The sequence below is a fragment of the Oryctolagus cuniculus genome, chromosome 9 (assembly GCF_051225735.1).
Source record: "Oryctolagus cuniculus isolate XC-2025 breed Fujian yellow rabbit chromosome 9, ASM5122573v1, whole genome shotgun sequence".
Taxonomy (NCBI): domain Eukaryota; kingdom Metazoa; phylum Chordata; class Mammalia; order Lagomorpha; family Leporidae; genus Oryctolagus; species Oryctolagus cuniculus.
The window spans coordinates 43,012,565-43,029,974 of NC_142875.1; the positions used below are offsets into that span (position 1 = coordinate 43,012,565).

The 17,410-nt window shown below is 35.6% G+C and overlaps 1 protein-coding gene and 1 pseudogene across 1 annotated transcript in view; both read left to right on the forward strand.

The window, feature by feature from the left end:
- Positions 1-17,410, forward strand: part of KLHL1 (kelch like family member 1) — a 415,159-nt gene that overhangs the window by 242,285 nt on the left and 155,464 nt on the right. The window contains exon 5 of the mRNA XM_002712985.6: positions 12,590-12,802. Coding sequence (XP_002713031.1) covers positions 12,590-12,802 — 213 coding nt within the window. The remainder of the gene's footprint in view (positions 1-12,589; positions 12,803-17,410) is intronic.
- Positions 6,343-6,436, forward strand: LOC127492260 (U2 spliceosomal RNA; annotated as a pseudogene).

The window sequence follows — 17,410 nt, forward strand, 5'->3', positions numbered from 1 at the left end:
GACCCAAATACTTGGGCCATCTTCCCCTGCTTTTCCCATGCCATTAGCAGGGAGCTGGATTGGAAGTGGAACAGCCAGGGCACAAATCAGTGCTCACATGGGATGACAGTGTTGCAGGAAGTGGCATTAACTTAAGCCACAACGCTGGCCCCAGGAGAATACTGTTAGATTAGTATATATTCACAACTACTTGAACACCTTTTTCCTTGTATTGTCTAATAATATTAAATAGGGGCTGGCATTGTGGCATAGGGGTAAAGCCACTGCCTAAAATGCCAGAATCCCCTTTGGGCACCACTTTGCATCTCAGCTGCTCCACTTCTGAACTAGCTGCCTGCTAATGGCCCGAGACAAGCAATGGAGGATGCCCCAAGTTCTTGGGCCCCTGCTACCAACATGGCAGATCTGGAAGAAGCTCCTGGTTCCTGGGTTCAGCCTGGCCCAATCCTGACAGTTGAGTCTACCTGAGGAGTGAACCAGAACATGGAAGATCTCCCTCTGTCTCTCCTTCTCTCTGTAACTCTGACTTTCAAACAAATAAATTTTTTAAAAGTAGTAATAATAATATTAAACATGTATATTATTTATATATTCACATCACTATATTTATTTAATGAAATATATAGATATATTAGCAAACTAAATATTTTATACAGTAATTGCTTTACATTAGTTCTTTTTGCCTTTGTTTAGCAAATGCTCTTGGGAAAGGTGAAAAACTATAAATAAACAGCATAGAGTCAGTGTAAATATCTATTTTTGTTTATTTTTATTTATGAGACAATAAAAATGCAAATATTTCAAAGAAAAATTCAGCTAATACTCTGTCATCTGGTTAAAAAATTAGAACCCTTTGGAGAGATTAAAGAATAGTAGTCCTTTAGCCTTAAAATATATAACATAGGGAAAATATTAACTTTCAAGTAATTAAAAGATGATACATGTAGTGGCAATTTATTTTCCCTGGGATTCATGGAAGAAATTTATAGAAGGGAGATTTAGGAGAATTGGACTGAATGGCATCAATATTTCTTTAAGAGTTTCTGAATGCATAACTGCAACGTAGATATTTCCTTGTCTTGAAATTATAATTCTAGAGAAAAAAAATGTGACTAACTCCTAATTCATTTCCCCTTCTTTGGTCCTTGGTGTCTTTTATTCCCTTCTCATTCTTATCCTTTTTAACCCATTACATCCTTCATTTTTCCTCTTATTTCTTTGATGCCATAAAATTTTCCTCCTCACTATAAAGTTAGATTTTTAGGAACAGAAAATAGAAAGATGTTAGGTGATAGATTGATAGATTGGCTGATAGATAGATAGCCTCTGTGCTCCTGGTATGAAACACGTACAGTCTTCCTCCCTTATCTGAAGTTTGGTCTTCTCTGGTTTCAGTCAACTGTGCTCCAAGTATATTAAGTAGTAAATTTCAGATATAAATAATGTATAAATTTTAACTTTTGAAGCATTTTGAGTAGAGTGATAAAATCTTTTGCTATCCCACTGTGTCATACCCAGTGTGAATCATCCCTGTGTGCATATTTATTCTGTATTGCACAGATGCATAGAAAACAACAGTATGTGTGGGGTTTGCTACTATCTATGGTTTCACACATTTACTGGGGTCTTTGAATGTATTCCCTATGGATAAGATGAGACAGTTATACAAGGCATAGAACAATCACTCAATAGCTTTTATTGCTTGAATGACTGAATGATCAGAAAGAAAATTAGCAAAGGTAAAGTAATTTGGATATAGACTGTATAGACAGCAACAGGAGGCTGAAGTGGAGGGTAGGGTCCAATGAGGAAATGTAGTGTCTTACATTTATATAATACATGCTGTGAGCCAGGTCGTACTCTAAGCATACCAAGTTTATTTTAGTCTTCAAACTTAATATTCACAAGAGTGTTTAGGGTTGATACTATTTTTGTCTTCATTTACCCACAAGAAACTTCTATAATCACACAGCCAATAAAGCCAATAAGGAGAAGGGTTAGAATCCAAACTCTGGCCAACTCTGTAAAGTAAAACACCCATGATCACCATACTACATCATGGAACAAAGAAGCATCAAGATCCTGGTGAACAACTACAAATCAGGAGGCACACACATGGCATAGGTCACCCAAGTAATACTGAATTCAAACTTGATGGTCAGAGCAGAACCAGAAGGAAATTAATCAAAGAATAGAGAGCCCAAATAACATATGGAGAAGCATCAGATTAGCAACAGATTAAATTCTTAAACCTCTCCTAGACTAGTGTTATGATACTATACCAGCCCCTCTGAACCTCAGCAAGGTATTACTATCTCATAAGTTTCCATTCCTTTTGAAATTCTGAGGTTGTGGTCAAGGATTTAGTCAGCACTTTCAACATAGGTATTAAAAATTCAAGCAAAGGAAAAAATCAAAAGCTCAGGAAAACTAGCTAGATGCTTGATAACAATATATTAATATAGCAACTTTAAGGTAATTTCCACAAGGAGTCTGATAATTGAGGAGAAGTGCTTCTGTTCACCCAAAATTTTGAGAAAGCTTAAAGTCCAGAATAGAAAAATATGTAAATAGAAGTTGGTTTTGTAATAAGATTATTTTTCTTGTAATCAATGTTTGGCATGGGAAAACTAATATTTCTTTAAAATATGCAATTAGAGAACTGAGAGAGTATCTTTGAAAAGCTTGGCAGTAATTCCCATGCCTTCATAGTTTTATGTGAAACGTTTTATACATCAATTTTATGAATCTTTCATAGGATTTCTGTTACTTTACCATTATTAGTTTGCTCCATAGTCACCCAAGATGAGTAACTAAAAATAACAAGTTTACTCTCTCAAAGTTCTAAAGGCTGTGAGCTGCCATTTTGCCGTGAAGGATATAATATATACTTTTATTTTCATAAATAAAAGTTGTGTCCTTAGTTTTGGTATCAAAGTAATGCTGCCTCATAGAGTTTGGCAGGGTTCCATCCTGTTCAGTATTTTGAAATAGATCGTAGAGTATTGGAGCTACTTCCTCTTTGAATTTTTTTTTTTTTTTTTTTTTTTTGACAGACAGAGTTAGACAGCGAGAAAGAGAAAGACAGAGAGAAAGGTCTTCCCTCTGTTGGTTCACTCTCCAAATGGCTGCTATGGCTGGCGCACTGCGCCGATCTGGAGCCAGGAGCCAGGTGCCTCCTCCTGGTCTCCCATGAGGGTGCAAGGCCCAAGCACTTGGGCCATCCTCCACTGCCTTCCCAGGCCACAGCAGAGAGCTGGACTGGAAGAGGAGCAACCGGGACAGAATCCGGCTTCCCAACTGGGACTAGAACCTGGAGTGCCGTCACCACGGGCAGAGGATTAGCCAAGCGAGCCGCGGCGCCGGCCTTTTTTTTTCCTTTGAATATTTTGTAAAATTCAGTAGTAAAGTAGTTTTCTTGATGAAAACTTTTGATTACTGCTTCAATGTCATTGCTTGTTGTGGGTCAGATTAGATCATCTATATCTATATCTATATCTATATCTATATCTATATCTATCTATATTCTTGATTTAATCTTGGTAGATTTTATGAATCCAGGAATTTATCTATGCATTTGAAATTTTCCAGTTCATTAGAATATACTTCTTGCTAATGTTTTCTTATGACCATTTGTATTCCAGTGGTTTCAGCTATAATGTCTCCTTTTTCATTTATAATTTTATTTAATTTAAAATTTGCTACATATGGATGAAATGGTCATTTTTCTTTTCAACTATTGTTTATAGCCATTGTCTGTAGCCCCACTAAATTAGGTTCTCTTTGCTTTTTAATTGCTACCTTCTTATTCAGTGAAGTATTAAGGCTTTTTACTGTAGTGTAAATTTAAATTATGTAATCTCAAAAATAAAAAAAAAAAGGGAGTAGGAAAGAGGGTGGGAAGAAGGGAGGGAGGAAGGGATTATCATTATGTTCCTAGAATTGTATCTACAAAGCACATTGAATCTGTTAAAAACTAATTAAGTTTAAAATTAAAATATTTAAAGAAAAAATTAAAAAATTAATATTTCCACAAAAAGTCACACTCTGAGGTTCGGAGTAGACATAAATTTTGGGTGGACACTACTGTTGTCTGAATGTTTTGAACCCTCAGATTTATATGTCGAAATCTGAATCCCAGTTACTTGTGGTAAGAGATGGAGGATTTGGGAGGACTTTGGGCCAGGAGGGTGGGGCTGTCATGACTGCTTCTAGTACCCTTAACAAAGAATGCATAGGGAACTCCTTCACTCCTTTGGTCATGTCTGGATGCAGCAAGAAGGTAACATTCATGAGAAATAACTCCTTGCCAGTGACCAAATACGTTGGTGACTTGATCTTGGACTTTCTAGCCTTAAGAGCAATAAGCAGTAAGTTTTTCTTGTTGATAAATAACTCAGTATAAGGTATTTTGCTACAGCAACCCAAATGGACAAAGATAGAAATTGGTACCAAGAGTCCAGGTGTTGCTATAACAAATTATCTAAACCTTTGGAAATAGTCTTTTAATCGGGTTACTAGAGAGACTTGAAGATATTTAAGATGAATTACTAGAAAAGTCTGTATTGCTGTGAACAAAATGTCAAATGCAGTTCTGATGAAGGGAAAGAGAGGAGAGCTGTGAGAAAGCCTCAGTTTTCTTAAAGATTACATAAGTATTCATGATCAGAATATTGGCAAGCAGGCACCATCGCTAACTAGGCTAATCCTCTGCCTTGCGGCGTTGGCACACCGGGTTCTAGTCCCAGTCGGGGCGCTGGATTCTGTCCCAGTTGCCCCTCTTCCAGGCCAGCTCTCTGCTGTGGCCAGGGAATGCAGTGAAGGATGGCCCAAGTCCTTGGGCCCTGCACCCACATGGGAGACCAGGAGAAGCACCTGGCTCCTGCCTTCGGATCAGCGCGGTGCGCCAGCCGCAGTGTGCCGGCCGCTGCGGCCATTGGAGGGTGAACCAACGGCAAAGGAAGACCTTTCTCTCTGTCTCTCTCTCTCACTATCCTCTCTGCATGTCAAAAAAAAAAATATATTGGTAAAAATATGGATGGTAAAAGCCATTCAAATAAGGTATCAGATGGCAGTGGAAATCACATAATTGAACTTTGTGAAATAGAATTTGGACCATGAATTGGTGAAACAATTTAGGTGAAATGTGTTCATGTCTTAGTGTTTTGTGGAAGGAAGAACATGTGGATGATAAAATAAGGTATTTTGTAGAAGACATCTCTAAGCAAAGTGCTGAAAAAGTGATGGCTTGTCTTGCCTGCTTATAGTAAAAGGTGAGGTTAAAGGAAAAATTAAAGACAATTTATAATCAAAAGGGAGGCAGAACTTAAAGTTTTGGAGAATTCTCAGTGCTGTCCTCTTGTAAAGAATTAAAATATATGTTTGGGATAGAACGCCTAAGGAATGGCCAAGATTTATCACCTGTGCCCTCCAGAGAGACACCTGCTGTGGCATACACCACATATGTGGGTATATTGTCATCAAAGATGAAAACCTTCATTTCTGTCCAGGACCTCAATTAGCAGAAAGAACACTGCTTATGAAGGCAAGAAGTGATGGTTTCAATCTCCTTCCGGAAAATGGTAGAATCACATATGCATCCTGAAACTCAAATTTTCATTTATAAAGTATGCTTAAAAATTATACTAAATTTCTATGATATTAAATCCAAAGTTCACATGTTTCATACAGACAATAGTAAACCTCAAGCAAACTCTTTTTTCAGTTTTCTGTTTACATGGCAGTAAGAGCCTCCCAGGAACTCATCTTTCAAACTAATAAAATAAATTCCCTGTACTCTGGTACATTGAAATCCCTGTTGTCTATTGCATTAAAATTAAGTAAATATTTTATACTCTGGTGCATTGAAATGAAGGAGAGAGAATGTGGTGGCTGTCATATAAATTGAAATTTCTATAACATTTTAAACAATGATTAGAGGATTACTCTAACTGTGATAAGAAATTTTGTTATTAACTTAGCATAGTTACATAAGGGAGAGATTTCCTATAATGCTATACAATCTGTTGTTTTAATAGTAGTCATTAATGATGTAAAAATAATCTTATGTAAAATCACTTGAACAATGATGAAAGATTTTGTTATATTTTAACATTCATACCATAAATTTAATAAAAAAGTGATAATTGAAAAAATTTACTTGCAATCTGTTTGATGTAGCATTAATTTTTAGTTAATATTTTATGTGACATAGAAAAGTGATATCACTAGTAAAATTTCAAAGAAATAACTGCTTATTGATTTATTAGCAATAATATGACAGAAAACAGAAATAGAACTAAATGACAGAGGAAATTAATATTATAGAATATATTTATGTTTATCACTTCTTGGCCTTTTGGCTAAGATCAAGTGTAGAATATATTTATGTTCAATTCAAGAAATTATTAGACAAAAACGATGGTAAGAATCTTATGCCTATTTATAATAAAGCTACATTTTTTAATTTACATAATTATTTTATTTTTTTTAATTTTTATTTATTTATTGACAGGCAGAGTGACAGTGAGAGAGAGAGAGAGAGAGAAAGGTCTTCCTTTTCTGTTGGTTTACCCCCCAGTGGCCGCTGTTGCCGGCGTGCTGCAGCTGGTTGGTACACTGCGCTGATCTGAGGCCAGGAGCCAGGTGTTTCTCCTGGTCTCCCTTGTGGGTACAGGGCCCAAACACTTGGGCCATCCTCCACTGCACTCCCAGGCCATAGCAGAGAGCTGGACTGGAAGAGGAGCAACTGGGACAGAATCCGGCACCCGGACCGGGACTAGAACCCAGTGTGCCGGCACCGCAGGCGGAGGATTAGCCTATTGAGCCGTGGCGCTGGCCAACACAAAGTTATTTTAAAATATTGTGAGGGAGCAAAAGTTAATAGTATAATTTAATCTTTATTTCTGTCATTGTTATGCCTTACATAGTGATAATTTACATTTAATAGGAAAATTGTCCTTTACAGTAGGTATTTTTGATATCTACCTAGAAAATATTTATGTATATGTGTGTTTCAATGGTAATAAATGTATTTGAAAAAGAATATATTATTCCATTTAATGGAGAAACAAAGTTTTAGAATAAATTACTATTTTGTTTCATCTCAACAGCCCTTTCGTTGTTAATTTTTACCATTTTTCTGTGACATAACAATGATGGTGTCACATACATATACTTAATTACCAACTATCAGGTCTTTGTATGCTTTCCTCTGACAAGAATCTCTCATTACCCACTTTCCAGTTTAGCTTTTCCCTAAACTAGGAACATTTGTTAATCCAGTTCCTAAAAAGTTCACTAGTATTGTTTTCTAGGGATATTTACCCCTCCATATTGGTGGGCTCTATATGTGAGTATTTAACCAAACTCAGGTAGGAACTTCTCTAAAATGTTTAAAAATATGTCTGTACTAAATGCATACATATTTTTTTTCTTATCATTACTCCCTATAGAGTACTGTGTAGCAACTGTTTACATAGTGTATGTGTTGTATTTGGTATTATGAGAAATGTAGAGATGATTTAAGTATACAAAAGGATGTACATATGTTATATGTGAAGACTAACTCATTGTTTACAATGAACTTCCACATCTGTAGATTGCATTATCCATGGATTGTCCTGTAACCAATCCCCCGTGAATACTAAGGGACAACTACATTGTACATTTATGTATGTATCCTCCATGATAAATGTTTAGATTCCAATTCACTTAGTCCTCTTCACAACAGTGGTGAAGAAGGTCATGCATCAGGTGTTTAGTATATTTATGCTGAATGAATGTCTGGTTAAAATTAGAGAAATGTGTTATACTGAAATCAGCCGAAAGTTTAGTTGTCTTTTTTGAAAGATCATCACAAGCAACAGTGAATTAGCTGCTGTGCCAAAGTAATGTAAAAAGAAATTAGTGTAAATTGGTATTTATTTCATGGGTGAAATGTAATGAAACTAAAAGAATTAATTCTAGAAGTTAGACTGTGAATACCATAGGAAAATTAGGCAGGCTACCATTAAAGGAAAATTGGTAAAGAGGGGAAACAATGAACAAAGAGAACTTCGGAACTTCAAAATATGCAAAGAAAAACCATGAGCAACATAATATATAAGCCAGTGACATATTCAATAATAACTGTTACCAGCTCCTCTTGTCCAGTTTAGCACTTTTTAAGAAACAATGTTAATCGTCCCCAAAATATTTAGCATGACTCACAAAGATCCACCATTATAGGAATATAACCCAAATTAAGTGCAGGAATAAAAGGTAAAAAAGAAACTAAAACTGCTACAGTGATATTAAATGAAGCTATTATTGGAGATGTCTGTAAAAGAAATCAGGCTACAAAAGGCTGTGGCCTTTCTGCCACATAGATTTCAATTTGACTCTAACATTTCTTAAGGCTAAATAAAAGGAGATCAATTTCATAATTTAAAACATCCATGATCAAAGCAAGTCAATTTACTCAAGAGAAATATGATTATTCCCACTTCTAACACCCAAAAGAAATTTCTCCCAAGGTTGTCATAAAGAGGACACTATAAAATAAAATGAAACATGCTGTGAAAAATATCGTTAAGATAGACATCATAAGAGTTTCACAGAGCTGTTTTTTAATGATATTTCTCACTGTATCTTGATGGTATAGCTATACAATTCCATCTGTAGCTTATTAGAGCAAGGGGTTCTTGGGTAACTGGGAAAACAAATAGACAAAAACTTTCAAAGTTTCCTTAAAAATGTCTTTTTCTTCTTTTAGCTATTTAGAGCAATCTGATTTCACTGACTCTCATAACTCTTCATTTGTTAACTCAATAGCAGTTATTGAACAATTATAATTTAACATAGCACTTTTTAATTTTTTTAAGTTATACTAGTTTCATGTATTTCATATATACAGATTTGGGAACATAGTGACACTTCCCTCCCACCCATGCTCCAACCTTTCTTCCTCTTTCCTTTCACATTCCCACTCTTAATTTTTACAAAGATCTATTTTCAGTTTACTTAATGATCATATAGTTAACCCTACACTAAGTAAAAAAGTTCAGCAAATAGTATAAAGAGAAAAAAAACTGCCCCTCAACAAAATAGACAAGGGCTATAAATAATCATTGGATCTCAAAATGTCTATTTCACTCAAATACATTACATTTCAGGTGTTCTATTAGTTACCTCAGATCAGGGATGACATATCTGTCTTTATAGCACTGGCTTATTTCACTAATTATAATGGTTTCCAGTTGCATGCATTTTGTTGCAAATGACAAGATTTCATTTTTTTATTGTTGAGTAGTACTATATAGTGTATATACTCCATAATTTCTTTACCTGCTATGTCACAACCAACAATAATTTCTTTATCTAGTCAGCAGTTGATGGACATCTGGGTTCATTCCATATTTTGGCTATTGTGAATTGTGTTGCAATGAACATGGGGATACAGATAACTCTTTCATATACTGATTTCTTTTGGTTTGGGTAAATTCCAAGGAGTGGGATGGCTGGATCACATGGTAGGTTTATATTCAGATTTCTCCATACTGTCTTCCACAGTGGCTGCACCAGTTTATATTCCCACCAGCAGTGGACCAGGGTACCTTTTCCCCATAACCTGGGCAGCATTTGTCATTTGTTGATTTCTATATGAGAGCCATTCTAACTGGAGTGAGGTGAAACCTCACCTTGGTTTTGAGTTGCATTCCCCTGATGGTTAATGATCCTGAGCATATTCTCAGGTGTCTTTTGACCATTTGAATTTTCTCTCTTAAAAAATGCCTGTTCATGTCCTTTGCCCATTTCTTAACTGGATTATTTGTTTTGTTGTTGAATTTCTTGAGCTCTTTATAGATTATGGGTAATAACTCTTTACCAGTAGCATAGTTTACAGATACTTTCTCCCATTCTGTCTGTTGCCTCTTCACTTTGCTGAGTGTTTCTTTTGCAGCACAGAAGCTTCTCAGCTTGATGTAGTCCCATTTGTCAATTTTGCTTTGATTGCTTGTGCTTCCAGAGTCTTTGACAAGAAGTCTTTGCTTATGCTAATGTCTTGCAGGTTTTCCCCATGTTCTCTAATAATTTGATGATATTGGGTCATAGATTTAGGTATTTGATCCATTTAACATATCACTTTTTAAAAAAGATTTATTTATTCATAGGCAGAGTAACAGAATGCAAAAGGAGGGGTGAGAGAGAGAGGGAGAGAAAAAGAGAGCACTTCCATGACTGGTTCACTCCTCAAATGCCCACAATAGCCAGAGCTGGACCAGGAAAATGTCAGGATCCCGAATTTCAATCTGGGTTTCCCATATGGGTGACAGGGAACCAAATACTTGGGCCATAATCCTCTGCTTTTCTTGGAACATCAACAGGATGCTGACTCAGGAAGCAGAACAACTGGGACTTGCACCAACACCCAGTAATGGGATACCAGAATCCCAATACTATTTAAAGCCCTGAGGAAACTCAGGGTACCAACGTGTTTTCAAGAACAAAAATAACTTTTGTTATTTTGTGATACTAATTAATATAAGCACTTTACATTACATACAAATTGTATTATCATTCTATAACATATAACTACATGTCAGCTGATGTGAAAAAAATAAGGCACATCAACTACAAGAACAAGCTATAACATGGATCAGATTTCTTAAAAAATAAATTTGAATCCAACATAGGATTTCATGGCAACTTGCTAAATGATCTACTGTTTTAGTATAGTCACTGCACCCTTTTAAAAAAAACTTATCCCTACCATAGTTAACATTTTTATCCTAAAATATACATCTTATTGAATTTTCTTCTATACCTTGGCTTCAAACTTATGATCTGAGAGGTATAGTTGTATCTACCCTGAAGCTGCCTCAGATGGCATGGAGGGAGGTGAGGCAAAAGCAGGCCAGACAGTGGGATCTTGCCTTCTCTAAACGTCCATCATCCACAGAAGCCTTTCTGTTTAAAATGTAAATAGTGTTTGATAACTAGTTTTAAAAATGCCGGTGTTTTGACATCGTGGGTTTGGACGATGCTTGTGATGTGATCATCCCACATTGGCCCTGGTTTTAGTCCTGTTTTCTCCATCTCTAAACCATTTCTCTTCATATGTGCCTGGGAAAGCAGTAGAAGATGGCGCAAGTACTTGGGGCCCTGTACCTCCATGGGAGATGCAGAGGAAGTTGCTGACTCCTGGTGGAACCCTGGTCGAACCCTGGTCCATCCCTGGTCATTACAGAGTGAACAAGTTGATAGAAGATTCTCTTTCTCTTTCGCTCACTCTCTCTTGCTCTCTCCCCTTCTCTCTGAGTAACTCTGCCTTTCAAATAAACAGATCTTTAATAAATAATAAAAAATTAAAAAGTGTATTTGAAAAACACTGTTATTTGGTGCTCTTTGCACAACTTTATTTTCCTCTACAAAGATCATCATTTTGTCTATTCAGTATGCATGTTAATGGCCCCTGGCTACAATCTAGCTCTCTGCCAAGATTTAGTTATACAACTTTACATAATGCAGGCTCTTACAGCCTTGGTGTTAAAGCTCCCAAGTGCACCAAAAATTTTTCTGCAGTTTGGTGGCTGCTGTGGAAGGGATAGAAATGTCATCATTGTGAAGAGATGGCAGAAGTGTGGCCACATCAAATAAAACTGAACAGAGCACCTTGAAATGTGACAGAAATTAGGAAAACAATGTAGATGAAGGTTATTTTCATCAATGGAGTGAATAAGGGAGAGCATGACAAACAGCATGATAAATTCAAAAAAACTTAAACAATTTGGGGGACTGATATGCAACTTCAGAAAGTAATGAATATTAGGATCACAAGAGATCAGATCACAGTGAACCAGTGTACCGAAATAAGAAGTCTGAACCAAAGGACAAAGAGAGACCATAAGACAAAACAAAAATATCAGAGTTATTCCATGAGCTCATTTATGTTTTAGAAATACCACTTTGGCATTGGTACATAGGATGCAATTGAGAAACTAAAAATAGATGCAAGCAGAGTAATTAGGAGGTTATGGCAGCAATCTCGAAGAAAAGAAATGTGAATCTAAGCCAAAGAAATTGTCATGAGAGGAAAGAGGTATAAGAGATACTGAGAGGATAGAATATATGGAATTTTGTGACTTCTGTGGCCAATTTGTCCTTTTTTTTTTCCTTTGAATAAACAATGATGCATCATACAACATTTTCTCTATGCACTTTTGTTGCCATTTTCTAATTCAAATACATGTAGTTAAGCTTTTAAAATGTGAAATGTTATTCTTTTCATATTCACCAAATCTTACATAGCAGTGCACTTGAAACTTGAACGTTTAATCACTTAGTACATTCTGCCTGCATAACAAAGCTCAACTTTATAATCCTCCAGTTATTACAAGGTCTGTGCTGCCTGGGATACATTTACACTTCAATTACAATTACAATGCTTTCATCTTAACAGCTTCTAGTTTCTGAAGAATTGAGTCTCAAGGATTATGTTATAATGAGAACAAAGGTTATTGACTACTTTTCTCATTTCTTTCAGCGATGCTTTACTAGCTAAATAAAAGTGAAGGAGAATTTATGCCAAGATGTTTTCTCCCTGCAGGAAAATATAATGGAAGTAATCAGAAATCAAGAGTTTTTACTCCTTCCAGCCGAGGAACTCCATAAACTATTGGCCAGTGATGATGTAAATGTTCCTGATGAAGAAACCATCTTCCATGCATTAATGATGTGGGTCAAGTATGACACTCAGAGGAGATGCAATGACCTGAGTATGCTCCTCGCCTTCATAAGATTGCCATTGCTTCCACCACAGGTAATGTGTGATGCTGTTTTAGTGGGTATGACCTATTAAAAATTCCTGCATTAAAAATAAACACCATAACACATTTTAAATTATTTATTCACATTTTTAGAGTTTTCAGCAAATATTCTAAAATAAATTATGGTGAAAAAATAATGGGTGAAGGATCATGGGTCTGAATTCCATTCTAATCACTTATTGACTGAAATTAACCTGCATGACTACAGTAAAAGCATTTGACTCCTCTGATTTTCAGTTTTCATCATAAAATATGACTGTACTGCCACCCAAAAGCTTTATGAGTAAAACTTTAATGTGTAATTGTGAATGCCCAATGCATACTGTTCCAATCCCTATAGAAGGACAGCACACATTCCTGAATGATAGGGATTTGTGAGGTAAAAGAACTTAGCAAAGGAAATTGTGGGATCTCTGATATCTGGAGCTAAGAAGACTCCAGACATCAAGTGAGTCAACCAACTCATTTTACTGATAAGGAGGACACAAGAAGACTGATAAAGATGGTAAGTTCAGTTATTTTATAAGTGGGACAGTGGCTAGTTATCTCTGATTCTGTCTTGTATCTTTAAATTAATTTGACAATATTGGAAAAGTATCAGTGCACAGTACTGTTGCTTATCTAGGATCTCTAGGGTCTCAGGGCATCTAAAAATAAACTTGAAGGTGTATATGAGACTGGACTGATATGCAAAATTGTGTGTGCATGTACATCGAGGAAAGTGGGGATAGTGAGAGCTCTGTTATTCATTAGATTCTTTATTTGTATCCAGACTGTTATCAAAGTTTTCACTAATACATACATTATTAATGTAAGATAAAGAACTATAATCTCAGGAAAAGAATAACAGGCAAGAACATGAAGTGTTAATAACAAATGCAGAAGTGAAATTTGGGGTCATATATTAAAATTGGAAAGTTAAAAACACATCTCTACACCAAAATTGAAAGAAAGGTCAAGTTTTATAAAGAAAGCAATAATTGTGATTCATTATTCTGCTGAGATGGGTGAAGGAATAAAAACAGAGTGAAAGAACTTACACAAGCTCTGCCTAAACAGATTATATGAGTTTGTCATAACACCAAGATCTTCCAAAAAAAAATATATTTTGTTAAGTGAAAAAGGGTAAATCATGATGCCAAATACTGAATTTTTCCAGATCTTCTACCCTGGAATCTGATGCCAGTTGTTTTCAGAGTTTGGAATCCTCTTTCAGATCAGAAATAGGCAAAGATCAGTATTAGCAAATAAAAGCCAATGATAGGGGCTGGCACCACTGCTCAATAGGCTAATCCTCCACCTGCGGCGCCGGCACACCAGGTTCTAGTCCAGGTCGGGGCGCCGGATTCTGTCCCAGTTGCCCCTCTTCCAGGCCAGCTCTCTGCTGTGGCCGGGGAAGGCAGTGGAGGATGGCCCAAGTCCTTGGGCCCTGCACCCCATGGGAGACCAGGAGAAGTACCTGGCTCCTGCCTTCAGATCAGCGTGGTGCGCTGGCCGCAGCGCGCCAGCCACAGCGCCATTGGAGGGTGACCCAAAGGCAAAGGAAGACCTTTCTCTCTGTCTCTCTCTCTCACTATCCACTCTGCCTGTCCAAAAAAAAAAAAAAAAAAAAAAAAAAAAAGCCAATGATAGGAAGATGGCCATGAGCCAATGGCACATTCTGTGGCCGTGGGATCATTTGGCCTTGGCATAACCATTACTGTCCACCCATTCACATTTGGAAGGAGGAGGTACAGAGGACTTGGAGTTAAACTAGAGTCCAAAATTATTAGAAATAAAATACCCACATTAAAGGACACAGAGAATGTGATCATGGCTCCGTGTTCTCATGAAATGTCTTCACTTCATGGTCTCTTTACTTCTTCTTCTGACAGAAGTGAGATGATGCCTTTCCTCTCAATCTCATTTAAACTGTTAAATGACACTGTCATAATTTCTATTGGCTATTTTTTCCCAAGGCTACATACTACACATTTGGTTTTTGTTATTGGTTCAGCTGCTTTATATTGCTTAGTGGAGTAATATTTATTAAAATTAAGAAATAAAATATTTTTTCATTTTGTGTAACTAATAAAAGGTTGTGAAGTTAACTCGTAGGGTACAACAGACAGAAAGATATATGTAGTCTTCATTCTTCATCTCTCAAATTGAGGATATTATACTCATAACTTTATACTTTCATACAAGAGATGTTCAGGAAAAAGCAATAAAATGTCTTTGGTTATAAGAGGGGCTATCATTTACAAGCATAATTTATTAATGAACTGCATTTCATTTAAGTATTTTACATATAAGGTTTCCAACCAGGAAAACTCAGATGCAAGACGATGATTAGAAATTATGTTGTAAATAAAGAGAAACAGGTTCTAAGTGACTAAACGAGTTCTCAGAACTGATGGAAAATTTAGATTTCCTATAAATTTGTATTGCTCAGATATGAATATAACACAGACACTGTTTCACTGTAAAGCATGCTGTTTTCTTATTTTCTCTCTAGCCCAGAAGTCTGTAAAAAATTCTTGAATTTAGCAGTGTTTATAGTTCCTGTAAAGACACTAGCATAGGAATAAAAATGGGGAAAATAGGAAGTGACATGGCTCTATTTATTTGTTTTGTCACCAGACATAAGGTATAGTAGTAGATATGGTTATGCCCATTGACAAGTGAGTAAATTGAGATTCAGCATGATTAGCATCTTCTACTAAGTTCCAGAGCAGAGTTATTACTCCAGTTATATGTGATAACAGTGCGGTCTTCTTTCACTAAGGGGAAATTCATGCAATGTTTATTTGTGGTTAGCTTGATATTTGCCTGAATGTTCAATCAGAATAAAAAAAAAAAAAGAGTCTGATTGAATCTAGGATTTTTCAGGCCTCTTTTGTGGACTTTCAAAGCTGCTGAGCATCTTACAGTACTTTTGAAAAACTATCAAAAATTTTAGGAAAACTTTTATCTTAATCCTTGAACCATTAATTAAAATTTGGTCCACAATTTTTGCAATAATTAGTGTTTAAGTGTTTAAGACTTTTATTGTTTTTAAATGATCTGTGTGTCTATGATGTTCATGTTTACAGGTTCAGGTGACCTGTTTGCATGTGTGAATTGTCACCAAGAGTGGGTAGGAGGGGAGGGTGAATGCAGTAGCAGACACCGTTTGGAACATTCTCATTTCATATCCCAGAGCGTGGGTTCTAGCCCTGGCTTCACTCACTGCTGTAGCTTCCTGCTAAGGAGCACCCTGGAAAGCATCAGATGATGACTCAAGTAACTATGTCGCTGTTATCCATGTGGTAGTCATATGTTGAGTTTTAGGCTCCTCCAGGTTTGACCTGGCCTACCCAAGACTGTTGTGGATATTTGGAACTGTACTAATATATGGGAGATTTTATCTATCATCTATCCATCATCCATCTATTATCTATCTGTATTCAATCATCTATCTCCGTGTCTTTACCTATGTATCACTTTTACTATCTTTGCCTTTCAAATAAGTAAAACAATTAAACACATAAAAATTAAGAAGCATTTAGAATATGTAGAATTACAAACACAATGTAGTAAATGAAGGAAAAAAGGAATTTAAAATAACTATTGCAATTGTAGGGTAAATTATTAGGAAGACATACTACAGCAAGCTTTTCATATATATAAAACTTGAAATGTTAACAGCCCTATGATTCAAAGTAATAAATAATAATCAGTAATAAAATAATCATAATTTAAATCTCACTACATATATCTGTGTTTATATATGTATGCTTGTGTACATATTTATGCACATGTATAACAAATATATGTAGTATGTTACATATGTTATAGTAACTATACACTAATTATATGTAACAAGACACAGCACTATAATTTAAAATACTAGCAATATTTGATGGAGGAATAATGAATACATTTTAGTGAAGATTACTTTTAAAATGAAATATTAATTGAACTAATTTTTGAAGTAGACTTAAAGAATTTGTTTGTGATCTTATAAGTTAATTCCTTCAGATGTAAATCACAGGTTTCAGGTGAATGAGAAAACAATATTTGAAAGATCCATGTGAACTGGTTACAATATTGGTAAGCAAAGCATAGCAAAGCACTGACAAGGGAAGAGTAGAAAAATTACAGAAAATTTAAAGAGATCTTTAGGACAAAAAATAAATTAGTGAACCAAAAACATAAGCTTCCCTCATCAAGTTAAACCAGTACCTTGTATGTTTGGTTTATAGCTGATTATGGTTTATAGCTGATAATTTCCTTGATTATATTTAAATACATGAAAATGAGTTCTAGAATAATAAAGCTAAAAAACAAGAACAAAGACTTTGTTGACAGTAGTAGTCATTTCTTGCATTCATGAGGCAATTGATCTGTTCGATTTGAGTATATTTTAATATCTTTTTATTTGGGTATATTTCATAATGTTTGCTCATACTCTGCATTCTCACAGTTTTTATTACTAGAATCATTATGTGTATCTGTTTTTGTTATTTCTTAAGCACACAAGAGAACATTTATTCTGATATTCTTTTTAATTATAAATTAATATATGCAGATATGAAGTATAAGTTATGGCAATTTGGTTAGACAATATAATGAATGTA